Here is a 20,500-nt window from a genome sequence, read left to right as displayed (position 1 = left end):
TGTCTGAATGCAGAAAGGCGAGAATTATTAGGCCTCAGAGTATGGTCAGGCTGCACTCCGAAAAGGAGCCCCAGATATCTGCTCTGTTCACTGTCGTATACCATGACGTCACCGTTACCAACTGGCAAGGGTAATTAATTTTTTTGAAGCTTCAGTTTGAAGAAGCTGGTCTTGAGGCCTGAACCTGAATGCGAGGCTAGATTCATGCTGCTCGCAGACATGGTTAGAAACCAGTACACGAGTTCAGGGCCTGGTTCTTACACGGGGCCTGACATCACCGATGCCGGCCGATCGTGGAGATCTGGTCTCGTTTTAATGGTGCCATGGCGAGCCGACAGTAACCCTAGCCGCGAGCGTGGCCAGACATGGATGAGCAGCAACACCGGCCGGAGAGGCCGAGACTTAAGTAACCGCACCTGCGTGCGGCGTGACGGCGACATGGCATAACTGCTCCGTGTCCGTGGCAACAATGGCGATGCGTTCTTCAAGAGGGTGAAAGTAGCCGGCCGGCCGCGGCCTGAGTGTGACCATTGGGAGAGAACGCGCCATGGATTGATCATTCCAGGCCACAGCTCGCCGTCGGTTCAATGTATTTAGAAGGGAAACGGGGTTGAATTGGTCCCTGTGGCGGGAAACGCTTTCACGTCGACGCTAAGCTGAATCTCCAAGAAATGGTCTTGCGCTCTCAGGTGAAACTGAATCCATCCTCTGTCGCGGCAGGACCGATGGCCTCCCGTAGTCCCGTCTCCTCTCTGGAAACTGAATCCCAACAGGATTTAAAACTTCCCCTTTTTTTTGCGACGAAAAAAGGAAGTTCCTAAAAACCTTTTTTTGTTAGGAAAAAAGAAAGTATTTCGACAGGACCTATGGCCTCTCGTCTCCTCTCTGGAAATCGAATCCGGACAGGATTAAAAACTTCCTTCTTTTTGCGGCGAAAAAGGAAAAAAGGAAAGTTTTAAAAGCTTCCTTTTTTGCGACGAAAAAAGGGAGTTTCCAAAACTTTTTTTTTGGCAATTGCCTCCAGTTTCCTCTCTGGAAACTGAATCCAGACCTCCTTTTACGACGAAAACAGTAAAGTTTCTAAAACTTCCTTTTTGTTGGCGACGAAAAAAGAAGTTTCTTGCAGGAACTGTATACAACTAGGATTCGTATTCCTTTATTTCCTCTGTTCTTGTTTCCAACTCGGATTAAGCCCTCCACAGCAAGCCCCTGTATATATGCGTTATATGTTAGGCCAAAGCACACGACCCACATTAGCAGGATCAGCGGCACGCAATTTGAGAACTTCAAATTTTTCTCACCAATGGCCACCATAGGGTTCGGTTTCGTTTTAGCTTCCGGTGACGGGCAGAATTATTTTTAGGGGAGTTTGACTCCAGGAGCAAGGCAAGCCCCGTTTGGTTGATCCGTCGTGGCTGCCCAGTAAACCGTAACCAGCTCCGAGTAATCACGACCAGGAACTGGATACGGCCACCACAAGCCCACAAGTCATTTGTTCATTACTACCCCTTGTCCTGTCAGCAAAGAACAGCAACAGGTGTCAGGCCGCAGGAGAAGCGAGAAATCTTGCAAGCAACCGACTGCGGTCTGAAGTCTCAAGTCTGAACCCAACTCGGTTGCGATCGCACCGGCGTGAAAGTTACGCCTCCTGGGAACCCTGCCACTGTTGCCTTCGATCCGCCGTGTTGGCTCAATGGCCTAAACTGTCCGATTTCTATACTGGCTAGCAACAAACCACATAGGACTAGGAGTATCTAGCCATCGGAATCGGGCGTTTAATTGCCGGTGATTTACAGCCACAGCAATCCGAATTGGACAATTAGTCGCCGATTAGTTTACCATCAGAGCTGCATAAATAGGTAGCAGGCACCGGGCCATTATTATAGCTCAAGTGCCACCACCACCCTACCGCCCCGGACGAAACGACTCCTCGGCGGCATGTCTTCTCCTTCCTCAGCCCATTGGCTGAGCCTCGTCGGCAGCATCTGGCTCCAGACCATCAACGGCCCCAACTCCGACTTCCCGGTCTACTCGTCGCAGCTCAAGGAGCTCAAGAACATCTCCCAGGTGCAGCTCAACTTCCTCGCCTTCGCGTCCGACGCCGGGAAGCTCTTCGGCTGGTTCTCCGGGGTGGCGGCGCTGCACGTGCCCCTCTGGCTCGTTGCCTTCGTGGGCGCCGCGTTCGGCCTCGTCGGCTACGGCGTCCAATACCTTTTCTTGGACAGCTCCGGCCTCAAGTTCTGGCACCTGTTCCTGCTCACCGCCCTCGCCGGGAACGGCATCTGCTGGATCAACACCGTCTGCTACCTGCTCTGCATCAAGAACTTCGCGTCCAGGAGCCGCGTCGCGGTGAGCCTCGCCACCAGCTACCTCGGCCTGAGCGCCAAGGTGTACACGAGCCTGGCCGAGACGATGCCGTGGCTGGCCAACTCCAAGGCAAAGACGTACCTGCTCCTCAATGCCGTCGTGCCGATGCTCGTCACCCTGGCCGTGGCGCCGTCGCTCAGGGTGTTCGACCTCAAGAGCGGCTCCAGCACGGACACGGCATTCCTCGTCATGTTCGCCATCACGCTCGCCACCGGCGCCTGCGCCGTGGTCGGCAGCATCGGATCCACGTCCAGCGGGCTGTCCTCCGGCGAGCACATGGTCAGCCTCAGCGTTCTGCTGGCCATCCCCATGCTCATCCCGGCGGCTCTCAAGATCCGGGAGAGCTTGAACGAGATATGGGAGGCGAAGCGGGAGAGCAGGATCCATGATCTCGGCACCGACGAGGCTGTCGTCGTCATCGAGGTCTTGGAAGTCGAGACCAAGGAAGAAGAGATCGTCGTAGCGGAGGAGAAGGCCCCCCAAGAGGAGGTCGGGGGCCTCCAGCTGCTCAAGAAACCGGACTTCTGGCTCTACTTCTTCAGCTACATGTTCAGTGGCACCCTGGGTCTGGTCTTCCTCAACAATCTGGGGCAGATTGCCGAGTCGCGAGGTCTCGGGCAGACTTCCACTCTGGTCTCACTGTCGTCTTCGTTTGGTTTCTTCGGTCGCCTTCTTCCTTCCTTCTTGGACTACTACTCTGCAAAGTAAGCCAACATTCTTATCACACACTTCCACAATTAAATACTGAAAACCATCATGCTTATTTTGTTTCATTAGCTAGTAGTGGTACATACTATGTCAAGATCTTGGATTCTCGATGATCCACATGCGCGGTCTTTCTTAACTGAAAACTTGCTAACTATACCAACTTTTTGCTATACACAGTTGTATCATCTCTGCTTTTGTCCAACTAAACTAAATCCACGAGCCAGCCGCTAACTGAATTTGTTCGTTTGTGCAGAAGTGGCTACTCCATATCAAGGACGGGGTCCATGGCGTCGCTGATGGCGCCCATGGCGGGCGCCTTCTTCCTGCTGCTCCACCCGAGCAACTTCTTCCTGTACGCGAGCACGGCCATCGTCGGCACGTGCACGGGCGCCATCACGTCGGTGGCGGTGTCGGCGACGAGCGAGCTGTTCGGCACCAAGCACTTCGGCGTGAACCACAACATCCTGGTGTCCAACATCCCCGTGGGATCGCTCTGCTTCGGCTACTTCGCCGCGTTCCTCTACCAGCGGGAGGCCGGGGCGCGTGGGAGCCAGACCTGCAAGGGCGCTAGCTGCTACCAGGAGACCTTCACCGTCTGGGGCATCACCTGCGTCCTCGGCACGCTGCTCTGCGTCGTCCTCTACCTGCGGTCCCGCTCCAGCAGCTTCGCCGGGAGGCTACCAGTAAGGTTACAGTGCCTTGCAGCCCGCTTAGCTAGCTTTGTGCGTGGTGGTAACAACAGCACCAAAGCCCCAGAAGTTTCTAATCAGGAGGCTTGACATATACAGTCCATGGTTAACTTAGTGAATGATCACACCACACGAAGCATCGATCGGTTTGCCTCGATGTGATGTAGCTTTTGTTTTCTTGACTGATCATCCCATGGGGGATACACGGTTCAAGCTGGACGTACTCTGAGTAGTTATTGTGCAGGTTGATCACCTTTTTGCTGCATATGTATATATGGATATAAAGAGTGGTTGAAGAAAATCAAGCCGGTTTTCATCTTGGCTTTAATTTGCTTCCGGTGCTTGTTCATTTCTTTTTCTTTTTTTTCCTGTTTTAGTACTGGAATATAGGAGTACTGGGCTAGTGTTGGTACGTTGTTCTAGTGGTAGTAATAGTGTGTACGTGCCTGGAGCTGCAATTTGCATTCAGTGCATGAAAGCAACTTAACTACCCACCAGTCCCCCATCCAAGAGTATCTTAGATCTTTTGTTTATTTATTTTTTCTTTCAGCAGAAAATTATTTTTTTGGTATTTAGTACTCCCTCCGTCGCATATTAAGCGTCGAAATATTACATGTATTTAGACGTATTTACTCTATAAATACGTTCATATTTAGACAAATTTGCTTCACTTAATATAAGACGGAGGAAGTACATAATTTTAGGTATTTAGTGGTCTGGCTTGGTGTACTGGAGTGCTGGCAGGCACCTGGCAGATGGTTTAGCTATACGTGTAGTCGTGTACAAAAGAATTTGTTAGGCACAAGGTCCATTTTGATTGGCAGGCCTTCCAAATTCCAATAACCGGCTATGAAAACAAATTTCGCGAGTATGTTCGTTCGTAGCATCTCGTGTGTGAAGGTGGTTAATCCGTCAAAGATAGCCAAAATCGTTGATGACCATAGCTTTATAATCCAACCAGACAATAGGGTTTAGGGATTCGGTTGGTGACGGGGCTCCGTAGGTCATGAAGCCGAACAGTCTACTAGTAGTCCAACTCCGAAATGGTCCAGATTCAAGTTCAAAAACGAAATTGTAGCCTCTATGCGTGGTGCCCAGCTCGTTTACCGATTTATGTGGACCCATCCCTTCCGACAATAACATCACTCATCATGCGTCCAATCCATATCATATCACAAATAAACAAGAACTGAGCATGTATCGTCCCTATGTTTACCATCATACAGTCATAAAGATCGGACATATACGTGCATTCGGGGCAGAGGCAGACATTAAAGGATGTGCACAAGGTAGGTCGATCCAACATCAGCCTCGTGGTCCTCTCACATCACATCCCTGTTTCTGTGCGATGGCGCCACACTCCAATGCAATGCAATGCAATGAAACGCAAAGTTCAGTTCCATCCTCCTCTGCTATTTATTCGCCGAAAGCTTTCAGAGCCATCACTCTGCTAGCTAGCGAGACTGGACGGACGGACGGACAGACCTCCAATCTTTCTGGTGAGCTTAATGCATTTATGGCTGTATGTGGTTGGATGGCCCGCGCCGCGCACCGGTGAGAAGAGAGAATGCAGCAATTTTCAGTGATTTGTATGATCCTGTCGCAACAACACAATGGCTGATCAATGATCCATACTATGAGTAATTTTCAGTGGCGATTCCCTCTTTACCTAGAAAAACAATTAGATAGGTGAAAAATGCATGTGGAGTAGCTGATGCACGGGCTCAAATTAATTAATTAAGCTCACATCTTCAGCTGTGCCCCATTGGTGTTCGATCCGTAGCTGCTCGCTAGTACAGTATATGTGGTTGTGTGTGATTGTGAGGAGGAATGATGGACGAAGCTTGGTGCAGTGGATTGTAGTTATTGTGGTGGATGGTGGAGGGGTAATGGCGGTGGTTGTTGGGAAGGCAGATGCGCGAACGCCATGGCATGTCTCCTGTGCGTGCACATGCCTGGCACAAAGACAAAGGGCAAGCGCGAAGCTAAGCTAGCCAGCCGGGAAAAGAAGCGAAAGGTTGGAGACGAAGTGAAAGTGCGCGCTGTTTTGTCCATTTGTAAATACAGATTTGCCATCGGTCGCTAGTTGGACATGGTAGTTTGTTGTGGATGCAATGATTATACTCGTCCCTTGTTGTTGCTTGCTAATGGTCGGATCAGATTCGCTGATGTTTGCTGCTAAAAGCAAGTCGTCAGCATACCAAAAATATCCGATGACACTTGCGCTTCGTTGGAGATGCAATGCAACAAATTAGAACATGGTTTAACTAAAAAAAACTAGATGAAATACTGGGCGGGTTTGCAGAAATCTAGCGAAAAGGAGAAACTTCTTTCAGGGGCACAGCTGATCCAGCGCGTGGCGTTGGAAGTTCTCAGTCCACGGCATGGCTGGAGTCTGTACCAGAGGAGAATGGGGACTGTTTGAGTGTTTTCTGCCTTTAACTGCTGTTCGGTTGGCCTACGTGCCATGTAATTGAAGTTTTAGTTCGCCTGTGTAGTCAGGTTGGAGGCCTGGCTATACCTTGTTTTCTTTGCTTCTGCTGGAGGCTAAAGACTTTGAACCTCGTAACTCTGAACCTTTGTAGTTCGATTTCATTAAGGAAATCGGGAGCTGTGCTCCTTCTTCTTCTAAAAAAAAAAAACTAGATGCATCAGACGATTGCAACTGATTTCGGGGAGCGACGAGGCAATTCGGAGATGAACCGAAAACCGATCTCACCTCGCATTTCTATTGCATAGCCTGTGATGTAGCAGGACGTATAGGATCGTGTTCTTTCTTTCAGTCTAGATTTTTTTTTTTTTGAAACTTTTTCTTTCAGTCTAGATAATACATACCCCAAGCTTGATATTTCCAGTTTGATTTCACGTAGCAGGGTGCGTTGGCCCGGACCGTGGCCTCACACGTATGATCACATCAGCTGATGCATATCTGTCATTCGTTTTCGCCCGAGAGGCATCGATCCCTTTCGCCCGTTAATTTCTCGGCCGGATATATCGGAGACGTCACTCGGAGCAATTTGATGCAAATTTTGCTACCAGCGACGTCAGATAAATAAATGTGCGTGTACGTAGTTGGACGGAGGGTCGCCTGCGGGCGGCGATCGATGCTTTGTTTCTAGGAGTAGAGTATACGACGAATATAACGAACGGCAGTGCCGGTTATGTACGGTTTCGCCCGCCTCGCCGGGACAGGCCAGGAAACAGAGTCCCCGAGATGTTAATTGTTAGATGTGTGATGCTGACTCGCCGATCCACAAGTTCAACCGCGTAGGGCCGTACGGGCTAAACTAGCTAATTAGGCCTCGTCCTAGAGTAATTAATTAATAGATCTGTTTTAAGTTAGACGTGTGTGTGTGAGAGAGAGGGTGGCAATTTGAAGAAGGCCGTGCAACGTTAATCAGTCGTGCATTGCACGGTGGCTGGCAAAGGGCGCCTCCGCGTCGGCTTGGGATGCCGCACTAGCGGCACGTCGGCTGTCAGCTAGCGGCATCAGGCAGGCTCTGCTTGGCACATGGGACCAAACCCCAAACGTTGGAGTCGAATCCACCGTCTGATCCTGATAGGCACACCTGGATCCGGCTATGGGGCCTAGGACGTGACGCAGGCGATGACCGCTGTGGGGCTTTCTGATTCTTCTCCCCCGTAAGGGCTCGATCGCATGTGGCCGGCCAGGGTGGTCCAGCTCCAGCGCCACGCGGACTATATAGCGGAGAGAAACTCCAAAAGCAACGCCCTGAAACCCTGCTGGGTCCGTCGGTAGTAGCTCGAGGGAAAGCCGGGAAAGAGACTGCACGGCACGGCGGCATGCACGGGTGGCGCGTGCGTCATGTATACTGGAGTAGCTCGTTGGTAATAAGAAGATAATCAGATACCATGAAGTTAACGTACGTGATCGTCACACGCTACTGTGTACACGCTTTTAACTTAGCATGATTGTTGCTTATGTTTAGTGCAGACGAGATGAGTGAACGCCTCAACCTTTTGCAGGAGTGTGGTGTATCAGCCGTTGATCTGTTTGTCTTTTCACTTTCTAGTGCTCGTAGCTAGCTTAATTAGCTTTTCGCATGTAAAGTGACTGACTGACTGCATGCGTTGTGTGGATGTAACCGGTGCGTTTGTGCATGCATGCATGCACTTTATTTATATTTATTCTATGTTACGGGCCGTTGAAGATGATCCTAGCTAGAAGGAAAAAGATCAGATTCAGAAGGCGTTCGATTTAGATAAGGGAGGGAAGAACATTGTGTGGTGGCCGGATCAGCCAGTGGAAATGCCGCACCCTTTGAGAGTACCGGGGAGGAGGGAAAGGGACTTGCATGAGTACATGGCAAGGAAAGGCGGTATGAACTCCGATCACTTGTGAGGCATAAAGGAAAGTTAAAGGGAAAGGCCCGAAGAAACGAAACGAGCTGAGAATAGAATGGAGCTAGCGCGCACTCACTCGCCGCAGCATTGCCATCATGCATGCGCGCAAGGAGAGGGAGAGATCAGAGATGGATAGAGGAGCAGGGGAACGAAAGCAACGGCCGGCCGCGGCCTCAACTCTGATGGCGCTGCAGCCCCGGGGCGGCCGACCTGACACAGTTAGTCATGGACCCGTTCTTCCCATGATTGACCCGAGAGCGGGGCACCGGCCGGGGCGCCGATCTAGTCCGAGGGGGCATGCACCGCCCGTGCCGTCCATCGCAAAGCGTCCTTTCGTGCATGGATCGCTTCTCGATCAGGCCGGCTCGTACTACGTTTCGATTTAGTGGGGGCGTGCGCCGGCTTTGCGAGAAAAATGCGTCCGGACCGTGCAGGCGTGCGCGGTGGGTTGGAGTACTTGGTACTAGTACTAGTTTAATTGGGACGTCTTTCCTTTGGAGATTCTGTGCCAATAAACGACTTGTTTCATTCACGTTTGTGTATCCATCTCTGTTGCGAGAGACATTCAGAAGAAAGCTGACTCCGGTCCGCGCGCGCCTTTATTAACCCCTTTCTGTTTGTTTGAAAACGGTGGCAGATCAACCTCTGTTGCGAACTGCAGATTAATTAAGCACGGAGACGAGGCCGGGGAGTACGTACATTTACACCGTGGAGCATTTGGCTCGCAATCAAGCCCGGGCACGGTGCCATATGCTGGTACAGGGCCTGCAGCTGCTGGCTCTGGGTCAAGCATTTAGGCGAGACATTGAATTTTGGAATAAACCGGACGCCGACGTACGTACGTACGTGGCGTCGTGGCCCCATTGCACAGCAGCCGTCGTGGGGCCCGCCCGCGCTTGCTCGATCGGGCTGTGACGCCTCCATGACGCCATGATCACGTCCATGACTTGATCGTCGCTAGCGCAAGAAAAAAAGAACACGGAATTAGCATACCGCAATCACGGAGAACTGCATCTGCATGCTCCGGAGACGTGTGTTCTGTGTTCCCGTGTGCGTGTTCCTGCTCAGTTTGATGGAGTAGTATAGTATATCGTAGGCCCATTAATCCTTAGCACATCGACGGGACTGATCCGTCCAACCGATCGCCCTGATTAAACAAGGCCTTGATTGCAACGGTTCTGAAGCGATATATACATGCAGATGCGCTAATAGTATAGAGTATACTGTACTGTCTAAATACTTGGATTTGCTAATTGCTATATGGGCGTAGCTAGCTATCTGTCTCACTGTTCTGTTCCCAAACAGGTCGTCTTTGAACGTAACCATACATGCATCACGCTGATGCAGATGTGATGCTATGTATATATGTACAGCTGTGTGTGTTCTTCCTTTCGGGACAAGAAAAGATTGATCGAAGTGGCCTTTTGCCGATCCAGTAGGTGCTGTCTCCACAAAATCATCTGATGTGGCTCCTTTTTGACTTGTACCCTTTCCCGGTCGTAGACAGTAACTTCTGTACTCTGGAGTGTCCAAAGTATTAGCGAGACCGCCTGTAACGTATGCAGATCGTCAGCAGTGCATCCCGCTTTCTATTACTCCGGTGTCACGGCAAAAAAATTGTGTATATCCTTTAGCTAGCGTATGAGTAGACGTGATGCCGTCATGGATAATAATGGTGAGTTCCGCAGCCGAATGCGGCCATGTATATGCACGACATTGCATAGTCCATCTACGTCAGACAAAAAGAAGAAAGACGAAGATCATAAGTTATGATCTTCTTTCGCTTACGTGGATTTTATTGGAGTGTCCAAAGTGCCTTTTTTTATAGGAACGACCAAAGCTTTATTAGCTTGAAAACTTTACATGGATACAACTATGTGCGGGAGGAGAATCCAGCCAAAATGCCTCGGGCCTACAAAGTGAGAGGCGTGGTATTGGATTGCGTCGTCCAAAAGGCCTTGGGGCCTATGTCATGTTGGATCTTGTTGGGCTGGGCTTAATCGGACTTAGACATCCATAAGTCATCAAGGTCATTTAGGATTAGACAGGCTTTGGACCATGGACCATCGGGCCCAGCGTCCTGTAACGTAAAGACACTTTTTTCATCGGAAAATATAAGTAGGCCAGGAAAGATATATCAGGCTCAGTTCATTAGGGCCTTTGCTAATGAGCCTGCATACCATTTTCTTCTACAAATGTTGAGATGGCCGAGTTGGTCGAAGACGCTATGATGAGGTCCTGTCCGAAAGGGCTGTGGGCTCCAAATCCCACTCTCAATAGAAATATACTCTTCGCAAAAAAGGAAAGAAAACGCGTCTGGCCCGTCTGGCCGTAACAGAACATTTTTCCTTCAGGATTAGGTGATTGGGCCAGAATGACTCAGTTTCAGGCCCATATTGTTAACGTTTTTGGTTCCTGGTTCCTGGACGATCAGTTAGCACTTAGCACGATGGGCAGCATGCTAAAATCATGTATACAATGACGCTGCACTGTGGCAGCCATTTGGTTTATGTCTAGAATTGATACAGGAGAGAGAGATCTCTGTTGACATCAGAGCGCCTGGCTCCAAATCGTGAGCTACCTCATTGCAATCTCTAAGGACATGCTTAACTTGAGTGGAGCTATACATCTCCTGATGCAGAATGTCGAGCTGCTGACTTGATCAGGGGCGGAGCTAGGAAATTTCACCAATGGATTCGCTCAAGATTTAAACATAAACTAACTATAGTACTTTATGATTTTGGGCCATCTTGCAACAAAACTATAGCACTCAAAAGAACTTTAAAAAACTAAAATAGCATATCATGTATAACCGTCGCACCAAAACTAAAGGATGAATACGTGCTGGTTCAATGAAATGCTAAATCCACTTTTACATATATGAGGAATAGTAAGAAACAACTGTGTAGCTTTATGGGCCACTTTTCTCTACTTGAAAAAAATTGAACAAAAATGACATGTTAATTTCATAACTTTTAAAAGAAGTCTAATTAGTACATGAAAAATGTGAAGCCAGGCTTGTGTAAAGCACTTGCATTTCAAAGTTTCCCTTGTCTATTTTCATCTTCTAGAATCATTTCGGATTAAATCTCGTTTCTATACCGATAATCAAAATCGGGTCATCAGGTGGTGGTCTATAAGGTCCCCTGGTTAATTAGCTTTCCCTAACCTCATCTTAGTTCTTAGGATTTCTCATGTACTTTGAAATTCTCTTTTGATCGGCTAGATCATAAAGAAGTTCATCTAAATTATTTTTATCTGAACAAAGGCTATGTCAGACACTCAGGATCATGAACACACACAAATCTTGCTTGATATTAAGTAGGAGTAATTGTTTTCTTCATTACCAGCATCTAGTTAACCACACTAGCTAGGTTACATTATCATATGAATAAAATAAAATGATCGTACTCGCATTTCGTGCCGCCGTGCCAGGGTTTCGAGGTTAGCAAAGAGAAGAAGACTTTTAAGCATCGGCATTGGTGTTGAGTGCAGACAAGCAGCGATGGCCGCCATCTCAAGCAAGCGGACCACGACGGTGGACCAAATCCCATCACATCCCACGCAGCGCGCACACGCCAAGCCAGCTTAATTGCCAGCTAGCCTTGCTGGCCGCATATCGGAAATAAACAAACCAACTTTCTTCCCCAAAACAAACAAAACACAGCAAGGAGGCTCTTCCCCTCTCGGAAACAGAGAACTTAGCGCTCGCATACGCATGGATGCATCCTGGAGCGAGAGGCCATGCGATGCATCCTATGACAAATTTAACGTGACCGATCGAGCGTTCCTAACTAGCTAAGCTACTTTGCCGTCTTGGAACTCAACTCGTAGTACGAGATGCAAACTCTGCACGCCAAGGAAAGGTTTTTCTTTTTCAGTAATGCACACTGGCGCGCTAGCTGCTGGCTCCTGTGCTTAGCCATTGACATTTGACAGCCAATCCACGACGAAAGAGCCATATATATACATGCAAAGACGCGATGATGACATTGCTTCGTATTGGGACAACGCATGAATTTGAGGCAAAACAGAACAGGTTAATTAAACGGATGCGTGCATGCATATACCTCGATCGTTAGGTTGAAACAGCTACCAGACTAGCACTGGTTGTAACGAACAAGTACTTGGTCCTGCAATAAGCTCAGACTGCATATTCATTCAAGGGCCATTCAACCGACGAAGATCAAGATTTATTTGGTCAATCTCACAAAATTCTTACTGAAATGCACGCACATGTGTGTTAAACGTGAGTACCTTGCTGGGTCTCAATGGATGTCATCTTACCAAATAATGATGAAAGCTGTGCATGTCACAATGCTATTCATTTCGTAAAAAAAAAAACCCTTAGCAATGAAAAAAAAAACAGCCAGCGAGCAGGACGAAAAATCCTGGATCATTTTAGCGCTACAGGGAAATGAAATCTTACGATGATATGCTCGTTAGAAACGCTATTTTACGTCCACTGATCATGCATATTGCATAATCTATTCATGCAATACTATAGTAACACGAAATATGCAGTGTTGAAATGTATGTGCTACAGCAGTTTCTTGTGTCGTTTCCTTGGCAAGATCTGTATAGACTGATTTGAATCCTATCGATAAACAGTTACACTTGTGATAGAAATGACGAATTACCAAAACTATCTCGATTAGACAAGAACAAGAAAATGAACAATAATAAAGAATGTGACTTAACTGTCAGATTAGTACGTACGCAAGCATATGCACACACGCCGACACGCAATGCCATATCAACACCGCGTCAGACAAACAGTATTTCTCTTTTGGTCTCATTTCCAAGCTAATCAGTTGAGGGTATATAAACACATCAAGCATTCGCGTTAGTATTACAGATCATCAGAAGGTAATAAAGCTCTGTAGTGCTCTAACACGCAAATTCAAATCAAGACAAATTCATTGAATCAAGTAGACAGAAAACGATTGATCGTATAGAGTTTCTTTTTTCAGGCAGCAATCGGGAACTCTGTCTGTTCATTAAGCAGAAAAAGAATCTGTCCAGCTGCATCAAAGATTAATTATGCGCACAACAAAAAAATATTACTGAGTATTCGAGTCCTGTGTTTTGACAAAATAAATTTATGAGTTTTTTTGCGTAGCGATTCTCTGCAACATTATAGCTCTACTAGTCTATATCGGACAACATATATGCCAACATCCCCTCCTTTACCTCCAAATATAACTATTTCGGACAACATATATGCCAACAAATCTCACGCATAAGGCAGTAAACAAGCCAACCTCACGTCGAAGGAAACAAACAGGCTAAAAAAATATAGGATTTCGCTACGCAATGACAGAGCTCTGGTCTTTTTCGTCAAAAATAATGCTCCCTCCGTTCCAAAATAAGTGACGTGGATTTGTATAAATTCTTATGCAAATCCACGTCACTTATTTCAGTACGGAGGGAGTAATATAGGATTTCCGTGATTTCTCTCTTGTTTTCTGCATAGCACCATTTTCAAAACTTGTGAGTAAAGCACATAAGAATTTCTACAATTAATTTCTTATAATGCTTGATTGATTACTGCATGAATATGTGACATCCATTCTTATTATACGGTGTTATGGCTATTATATTCTCTTCTCTAACACCAAAATCTTACTCCTCAAAACAACGAAGAATTGTTTTTTGTTGGATATTCACGGGCACGGAAGGTTCTCTCTATTGTAGTTTTGTTTCATGACACATTGCGTGGGAAGTTGAAATTACTCTACTAAAAGGGTGAAAGGTGTTACAAGTAAAAGGTGTTAGGTTCTAAAAGGGTAACTGTCAGTCTAATTTTTTTTCTTTAAAAAGGAGCATAACCCCCGGCCTTATATTACCAATCTGAATAGCATTGTTTAAAGCATAAATGAATTGGTGAAGTCTGTAGCAAAATATGGGTACTTAGATAGTATCCTACTACAGTCAACAAAGCAAGAGTTCTAGGCTAAAGAATAAGCACACACAAACCAATTAATCAAGTTAATGGAGCAAGCACAAATGGACACTTACAAGGAAATCAAGGACAGATACATCACTAAACAATTTTTTCCACCCAAGTTATCCACAGCCATATCTATTTCTAGACAAGAGATATATAGAGAGTTAAACTTGCACGCAGTTTAATTATTCCCGGGTTAATTAATTTCGCGATCGATCTCAACCACCAAAACGTCAAACAAATCCATGCATATGTCGATCAACCAAAGTATGCACCATGCTCACTTGTGTTGAGGGAGCCGTAGTCATCAGCAGCAGTACTGCTTGATGGCTGTTGTCCGGTCGCCGCATACACCGTGGGCGGCGTCCCCGGAATGCCGGCCACTATTACATCTTGGCCTTGGCCAGCCGCCGCCGCCACGGACACCACGTCGTCGTCCGCGGCGTGCACCGGCGGCATCGCCATGGCAGGGGCCTGCATGAAACCTGCGTCGTCTCCGCCGGCCATGAGGCTGCTGGCCTGGCGGTACCTGTGCTTGAAGATCTCTGCCCTGACGGCCTCCAGCTCGGCCTCCAGCGCGCTCACCTGCTGCTGCAGCACCGAGATGGCGCCCATGCAGCCGTACACCGGGTCCCGCAGCCGCAGGTTCGCCTCGTACACCAGGCTGTTCGCCGCGTCGCCTCTCTCCGCCTCCGGCACCTCCTGAACGAGACATTAATTGAGATTTATTTGGAGGAGAAATTAACAGAATTCAGTTGTTGGAAGTGTTTGGTCGTACGTACCAGGAGCATCTTGGAGACGTTGCTGGCGCCGAAGACCTTGTGGACGGCGGCGAACTTGTTGGGCTCGTGCGGGGAGAAGTAGGGCGCGAAGGGGCACTCGTGGGCGCAGCGCCGGCGGAGGAGCTTGCACGCGGCGCACGGGGTCGCGGTGTTGGGGGCGCCGCCGAGGACCATGCGCCGGGACACGTGGTGGTCGACCGGTGAGGATGAGGAGGCCACTACAAAACCTCCGGCGGCGGCGGCGGCGCCGTCCGGCTCTCGCTTGATCTTCTTGCCGATCTCATCGAGTCTCTCCCTGGTGGAAGTCCAAAAGAAACAAGTTAATTTGTTACTTGTGTCAAATAAATTAGCGTGAAATTAAGTAGAGGGAATCTAATCTTAAAGGGTGCGATGCAAACTGCAATATTGATTAAAATTGTAACCATAAGAACAAGAAAAGGTAGGAGTACCTACCTTTATTCATTTTCGAAAAACTTTTCAAGCAAAAAGTACACTAGATTCTTTCCAAGACAAATAGAACACTGAGAACTTTCGAAAAGAAAATACAAGCTGCATGCATGGAACAAAAATAGGAGGATGGATTAACTGGAAACAGCCGAAGGATGTCTCTTACCTCTCTGTGGACATAGAGGCATGCTCTCCTCGCTTGGGAGATGGAGAGTGAGATATGGGCTAGAGGATGAGAGGAAGAACCGAAGAAAGAAGGGGAGAGAGACAGACCGGCGGCAGGTGTAGAAGTGTAAAGTTCGGAATTGCAAGCAAGGAAAGAGTGCTTAAAAGGCAAGGTATTAATGAGGGGGATGGGCGTAAAGCATGCACACAATTGGTGGTAAGTAAATTGGGCTCAGGAGAGCTAGGAAGAAATGTTGGCAAGCCAGGGAGGCACGTTGACTCGATTTAGTTGGCCAGGAGGCCTCCCTCCTGCCTCGTGTCCCTGCAGGTGTTTCTGCTCATGTCAAGGGAATGAAATGCTGTTGAAAACAAGAAGCTACTACCTGGCCGGCGATCTAGCGCAACCACTACAACGTTTTTCCTTGGCAACTCATCCTTACTTCTCCAAAAGATCTCCAGCTCCCATGTTTCCTGTGCGGTGTGCCGTTCGGGAAGCCCATGCTCGATCGGACCTCGAGATTCTTCCCCATTAGTTTTCTGTTTCCAGGCACATTTTTCGTTTCAGTCGGGAGTCAAGATTTCGTCCATCAGATTAGTTGAGGCACATGCATCTTGATGGCTGGCACATCTAATCTAAAAATTCAACTTGCGTTAAACGAACAATGAGGTGTCTGATAACTAGGAAAACAATGTTTTTTTGAAGGTTATATTAATTTATTTTCCCCTTCTTCTTTTTTCTGAGGATATTTTACCCGTTCTGTTTCTGAAAAATATTTTCAAATTTGAGCTATTCATTCCTCTAAACCGACACAAATTTTGTACTGGTCTGCAACAAATGATTCTTTAAGATTTTTGCAAGGCAAAAAATGCGAAAGTTTCAAAAAGTTTGCAAACTGAAAAAATAAATACTAGGAACGTTATTCGGCTATTTTGAAAGGAAGGAACAGTATTGGGCTGAGTTTCAAGTATTGGGCCAAATGTGGCGAACTGTAGTTTCCTTGTATAGCACGACCATTTCAGTTTGGGCTATTTGTCAATATTCTACCTACAAGTAGGTCAGGCCGCTACTTTTATGGGCCAGGCCGTCAATTAAAACATCGAACATTACCTGAAGCTTTCGAAATCTGTAGTGTGTAAAGAAACTGATACATAGAGTAAAAAAAAAACTGATACATAGATGCAACTGAATAAGGAGAATAACCTTGAGAATTCGAGTGAATGCCAGTATGCAAGAAAACATCCGTATTGATCCTCCCACTTTTTCGGTACCTGCTATATATACTTCTGAAACTTAAACTATGACTACGCAGTCTCTGACCGAAGGTTTTTGCCGGGTTTTATAAAAAAGACATTCGCACTTAGCATCTAGAAAACTCGCCTGTTGATCTTTTGGTTTGAACTCTGTAGTTCTGTTGGCCATCGGCAGAAGATCGAGCATTAGTTTTGCACAAATCCAGAAATTCTTGAAATTTTTGTAGTGTCCCTGAAGAACCTGATACAGAAATGGAACTGAATAAGGAGAATAACCGTCCTCAAGCACACAAGACTCGTAAATATAGCCGAGCAAATGAGTAATTAAATTTTATGAGTACGCACTCACGCATAGCACGCGCTTACCATCTCAGGAAATTCACCTGTTATTTCAGCTTCAAACAATCTGTCTGTTTAAACTCTGTAGTTCTGTTGGCGGTTTGCTAATTGTTGTGTACGTTTTCCCAAATACTCTCTCCGTCCCGAATTAACTGACGTGTATTTGTATAAATTCTTATGCAAATTCAAATCAGTTAATTTGGGACGAAGGAAGTAGTGGATACAGTATTACGATACCTTTTTTTCGCAACAAAAAGGTGCTTAATTTGACATGACGCCTTACTAGTTACTAGAGCTGTGCTCTGAATTAAAGAAACGTGTGCTAGCCAGATCCAAGTCTTTGGGGTGTTAATGCTGCCTTGCTCCTGCATAGTACATAGGTGGTTGCTGGACGACCTGAGAGTACCTGACAGACAAGAGCCAAAGTATAACAGGTGGCGATCGATCTTATGCGTCAGCTTAATATCGACCTAGTTTAGGTGCACACGGACATGCACGTACGGAGAAGAAATACGTATGACACGGAGAACAAATACACTTCGTGTCCAGCTAACAGCTGATCACTTTAGTTGATGGAAAAACGTGGATCTGAAGGTAACCCATTTCAGTGAAACAAATAAGGAGTGTAGTCGTCCGCAAGCATGTGCCCTTCTTGCACACAAGTCGCGTTCCTGTCGGAAGGACACTTTTGCATACTAGTCCTCTACCTTTTTTTTTTGGACAGCTGCATAGTCCTTCCACCTCATTGAGGTTTTATTATTTATTATTTCAGTTTAATTAAGATTTTACAGATTTTTTTTATAAAAGCCTCATTATTTTATTCTGGTTTATTTCCTTCTTGGTTTTACAAAAAGATAAATCGCATTAAGGTTTTGTTCTGTTTTATTAAGGTTTTATTTTGATTTAACGGTTTTATTTTGATTTAACAAGAGTTAAATCAAAATAAAACCTTAATAAAACAATCTGAGATGGGACCTCACGTCCTCACGTAGAAAAACGTAGGACCATGTCTCAGATAATCTGTTTCCGCACTTACCTAACCTAGGTTAGTACACAACTCCCTAGCAGGCCAGGACACGTGACCAAGCGGTACATCTATGACTCTTAACTCCTGTCACAGTCAACTTAGCCAATGGTGACCAAACCTTAAAGCTAATTCGTTGGCCATTTGACCCGTACAAGACAAGCAAATGCACTGTCATGATCTGTGAATGTATAGCACTACTACGATCCAGCTAGCAGATTTGCCCGGGCGGGAGATGAATACATGGAGTGCCTATAATTCAAGGTTGATTATAGATACTCACACTAGTCATCTGTGCTTAATAATACTCCAATAATACAAGAATAAGGTACTATAATATAACAAATCAATAAAAGGATAGATTGATCCTTGAGCTCTCATCGTATAGCCTTATGGGGAATTTACGTGGGAGTAAAACTTATTAACTTCATCGCCTTTCTCGGGAGGATTTTTTTTCATGGTTCCCTCAATCCTTACATTTATCCTTATATTTTTTGATGGAGTGAGTAGATTATTGCCCTTTGAAGCTCGTGGTCAAATAGGGGCTGCCAGACATTGGCACAAAAGGCCGATCGTGTGGCATGCAGTTGTTGCGGTAGAGGCTTTGTTTTTGGTACTGTGAACCTAGAGTCGCTAGCCTGGAAGGAATGATGTATAGTGACGATGACACACGCAACAATCTAAACATCGGTCCTTTGCGCGGCGGCAAAATCGGCTAATGGTGTCATGGACGCTGCCATGTTCATCATGATGGCTTTGTGGACGTGTTGTAACAGTTTTCGTCCAATTTTTCACTAATTAACTGTACAGTTCGTTTATGCTTTACTAATAGACCGAGGTCATTGGATTTTGAATAAAAATATGTTTTGTCCTAGCAAGATTTTTCTGACCGTCCAAGCAACCCATGAAGAAGCAACGTCGGCTCTCGTCTTCAACACCTTTCCTTACCCTCGATCTCTCCCATCTGCTGCCACCCCCTCTTGCTTCGTGCAGCACGCAATCCCACCTTGTCGGTGCCGCTTAACCACCGATGAGACCCTCCTACCCCCTTCTCTTCTCTCGGTGACTGCCGAAATTTTCTCTTGCAAACACCACTCTTGTTTTCTTCTCGTCCTCTGCCTGCATATATTGCCTCCTAATTGTATTAGACGTGCCCCATCTCCTCTTTCCATCGACATCAGACCACCCTCTTTCCCTACTCGATCAGTTGTCCTAAGATTTTCGTCATGCCTCTCCTAACCAAATGGCAACATCGGCATTTTTTTAATAAGCAACATTATATTACATCATCAAGATGATATAAAAACGCCACTGGTTTGTCACCTCTTCCTGTTGAAACACTTATATCCTAATTTCCGAACTCTAACCCGTCGACAAAGATCGTGCTTGAAATATAGACAACGGGGAGCGAGTGTAAGAATATTTATGTGGCCAATGTAAATTATGGAGTGATTCTGATAAGAAAAGATTAGTGTGATGGATGCTAATATGACTGATTAGAATTATGGGTTTTAATTCTCTCTTTTCTCCCTCTATTAATCTTCACAATTGGTGGTGTGTAAGTGTATGTGTTAAAGAAATGGCTGCATGTAATCAATCAAGTGCATGTGATTAAGGTGAGTGTTGGAGAATACAATGCAAGTTTCTAGAGTGTTTTCAATATTACAAGAAAGAAGACATTACTATGGAATACTCTAAAATATAAAATAAATAAAGAGGGAACCTTCTAGTGTTTAGATATGCATGAAGAATTATGTAGAAGCTTTGGAATACTCTAGAATAGGAGTTTAAAATAAATAAATAGGAAACCTTCTAATACCTAAATATTTATGTAGAAGTGTGTGGAAAGCTTTAGATATTTTGTATCAATGGCTAAGATTTTGACACATGTCAAAGATCCAATGGCCATGTAGTCCTATAAATAGAGGCCCTTGCCTCACACCTTGTGTAGTAGAGAATAAGGAAGTGAAGAAGGTGGAGAACAAGGTGTGAGCAAGTGTAAGGTGTGTATGCTCTCTCTTGTACTAATATTCCTAAAGCAATATAGTACTACTTTGTTCATATAAGTCTCTCGGTTAGGCCTTGTTATTTCTAAGTACTTAGTGCATATAAGTTGTGATTTAACGTGAGCGGATTCGCCCGGAATCACAACGGTCTTGTTTCAACGTGAGTGGCATAGCCGTCCGGATTCAAGACTTGCTTTAACGTGAGTGGCTCTGCCGCCCGGAAGCTTGCACTAAGTAAGTAGAAATAAAAAGGGACTAATCAACTACACCAAAGTAGTTGGTATAGGTGAATAGGCCCTCTCGTAGTGTGTTAGGTCCACCTCGAATTCTCTACAGTGAGCATGTTCGGCTGCATGCAGAAGCCCGGCTGCGGCTGCATGCAGGCTGCCAAGCATCGCGTCTGTATT

General features: G+C 46.2%; 2 protein-coding genes across 2 annotated transcripts; one reads left to right on the top strand and one right to left on the bottom strand.

The window, feature by feature from the left end:
• Window positions 1-1,868: 1,868 nt before the first annotated feature.
• Window positions 1,869-4,095, top strand: LOC100844352 (protein NUCLEAR FUSION DEFECTIVE 4). The gene is made up of 2 exons (XM_003564461.4): window positions 1,869-3,071; window positions 3,329-4,095. The coding sequence occupies exons 1-2, from the start codon at window positions 1,939-1,941 to the stop codon at window positions 3,852-3,854; spliced, it is 1,659 nt and encodes a 552-aa protein (XP_003564509.1). The 5' UTR covers window positions 1,869-1,938; the 3' UTR covers window positions 3,855-4,095.
• Window positions 4,096-14,081: 9,986 nt separating this feature from the next.
• LOC100844657 (LOB domain-containing protein 15) lies at window positions 14,082-15,878 on the bottom strand. Its single transcript, XM_010235238.3, has 3 exons — window positions 15,475-15,878; window positions 14,862-15,156; window positions 14,082-14,781 (listed from the first exon to the last, which is right to left on the bottom strand). The coding sequence occupies exons 1-3, from the start codon at window positions 15,486-15,488 to the stop codon at window positions 14,338-14,340; spliced, it is 753 nt and encodes a 250-aa protein (XP_010233540.2). The 5' UTR covers window positions 15,489-15,878; the 3' UTR covers window positions 14,082-14,337.
• Window positions 15,879-20,500: the final 4,622 nt, after the last annotated feature.

This window comes from Brachypodium distachyon, chromosome 2 (assembly GCF_000005505.3).
Source record: "Brachypodium distachyon strain Bd21 chromosome 2, Brachypodium_distachyon_v3.0, whole genome shotgun sequence".
Classification (NCBI taxonomy): Eukaryota; Viridiplantae; Streptophyta; class Magnoliopsida; order Poales; family Poaceae; genus Brachypodium; species Brachypodium distachyon.
Note: the sequence above shows the minus strand (reverse complement) of the source record. Positions and strands in the feature narration are given on the sequence as shown.

Excerpts from the sequence above, each read along its gene's own strand:
- LOC100844352 (XM_003564461.4), top strand. The coding sequence starts at position 1,939 with ATGTCTTCTCCTTCCTCAGCCCATTGGCTGAGCCTCGTCGGCAGCATC. Across the intron at positions 3,072-3,328 it reads TTGGACTACTACTCTGCAAA|AAGTGGCTACTCCATATCAA; the intron begins GTAAGCCAACAT and ends TCGTTTGTGCAG.
- LOC100844657 (XM_010235238.3), bottom strand. Across the intron at positions 14,782-14,861 it reads ACGTCTCCAAGATGCTCCTG|GAGGTGCCGGAGGCGGAGAG; the intron begins GTACGTACGACC and ends TGTCTCGTTCAG.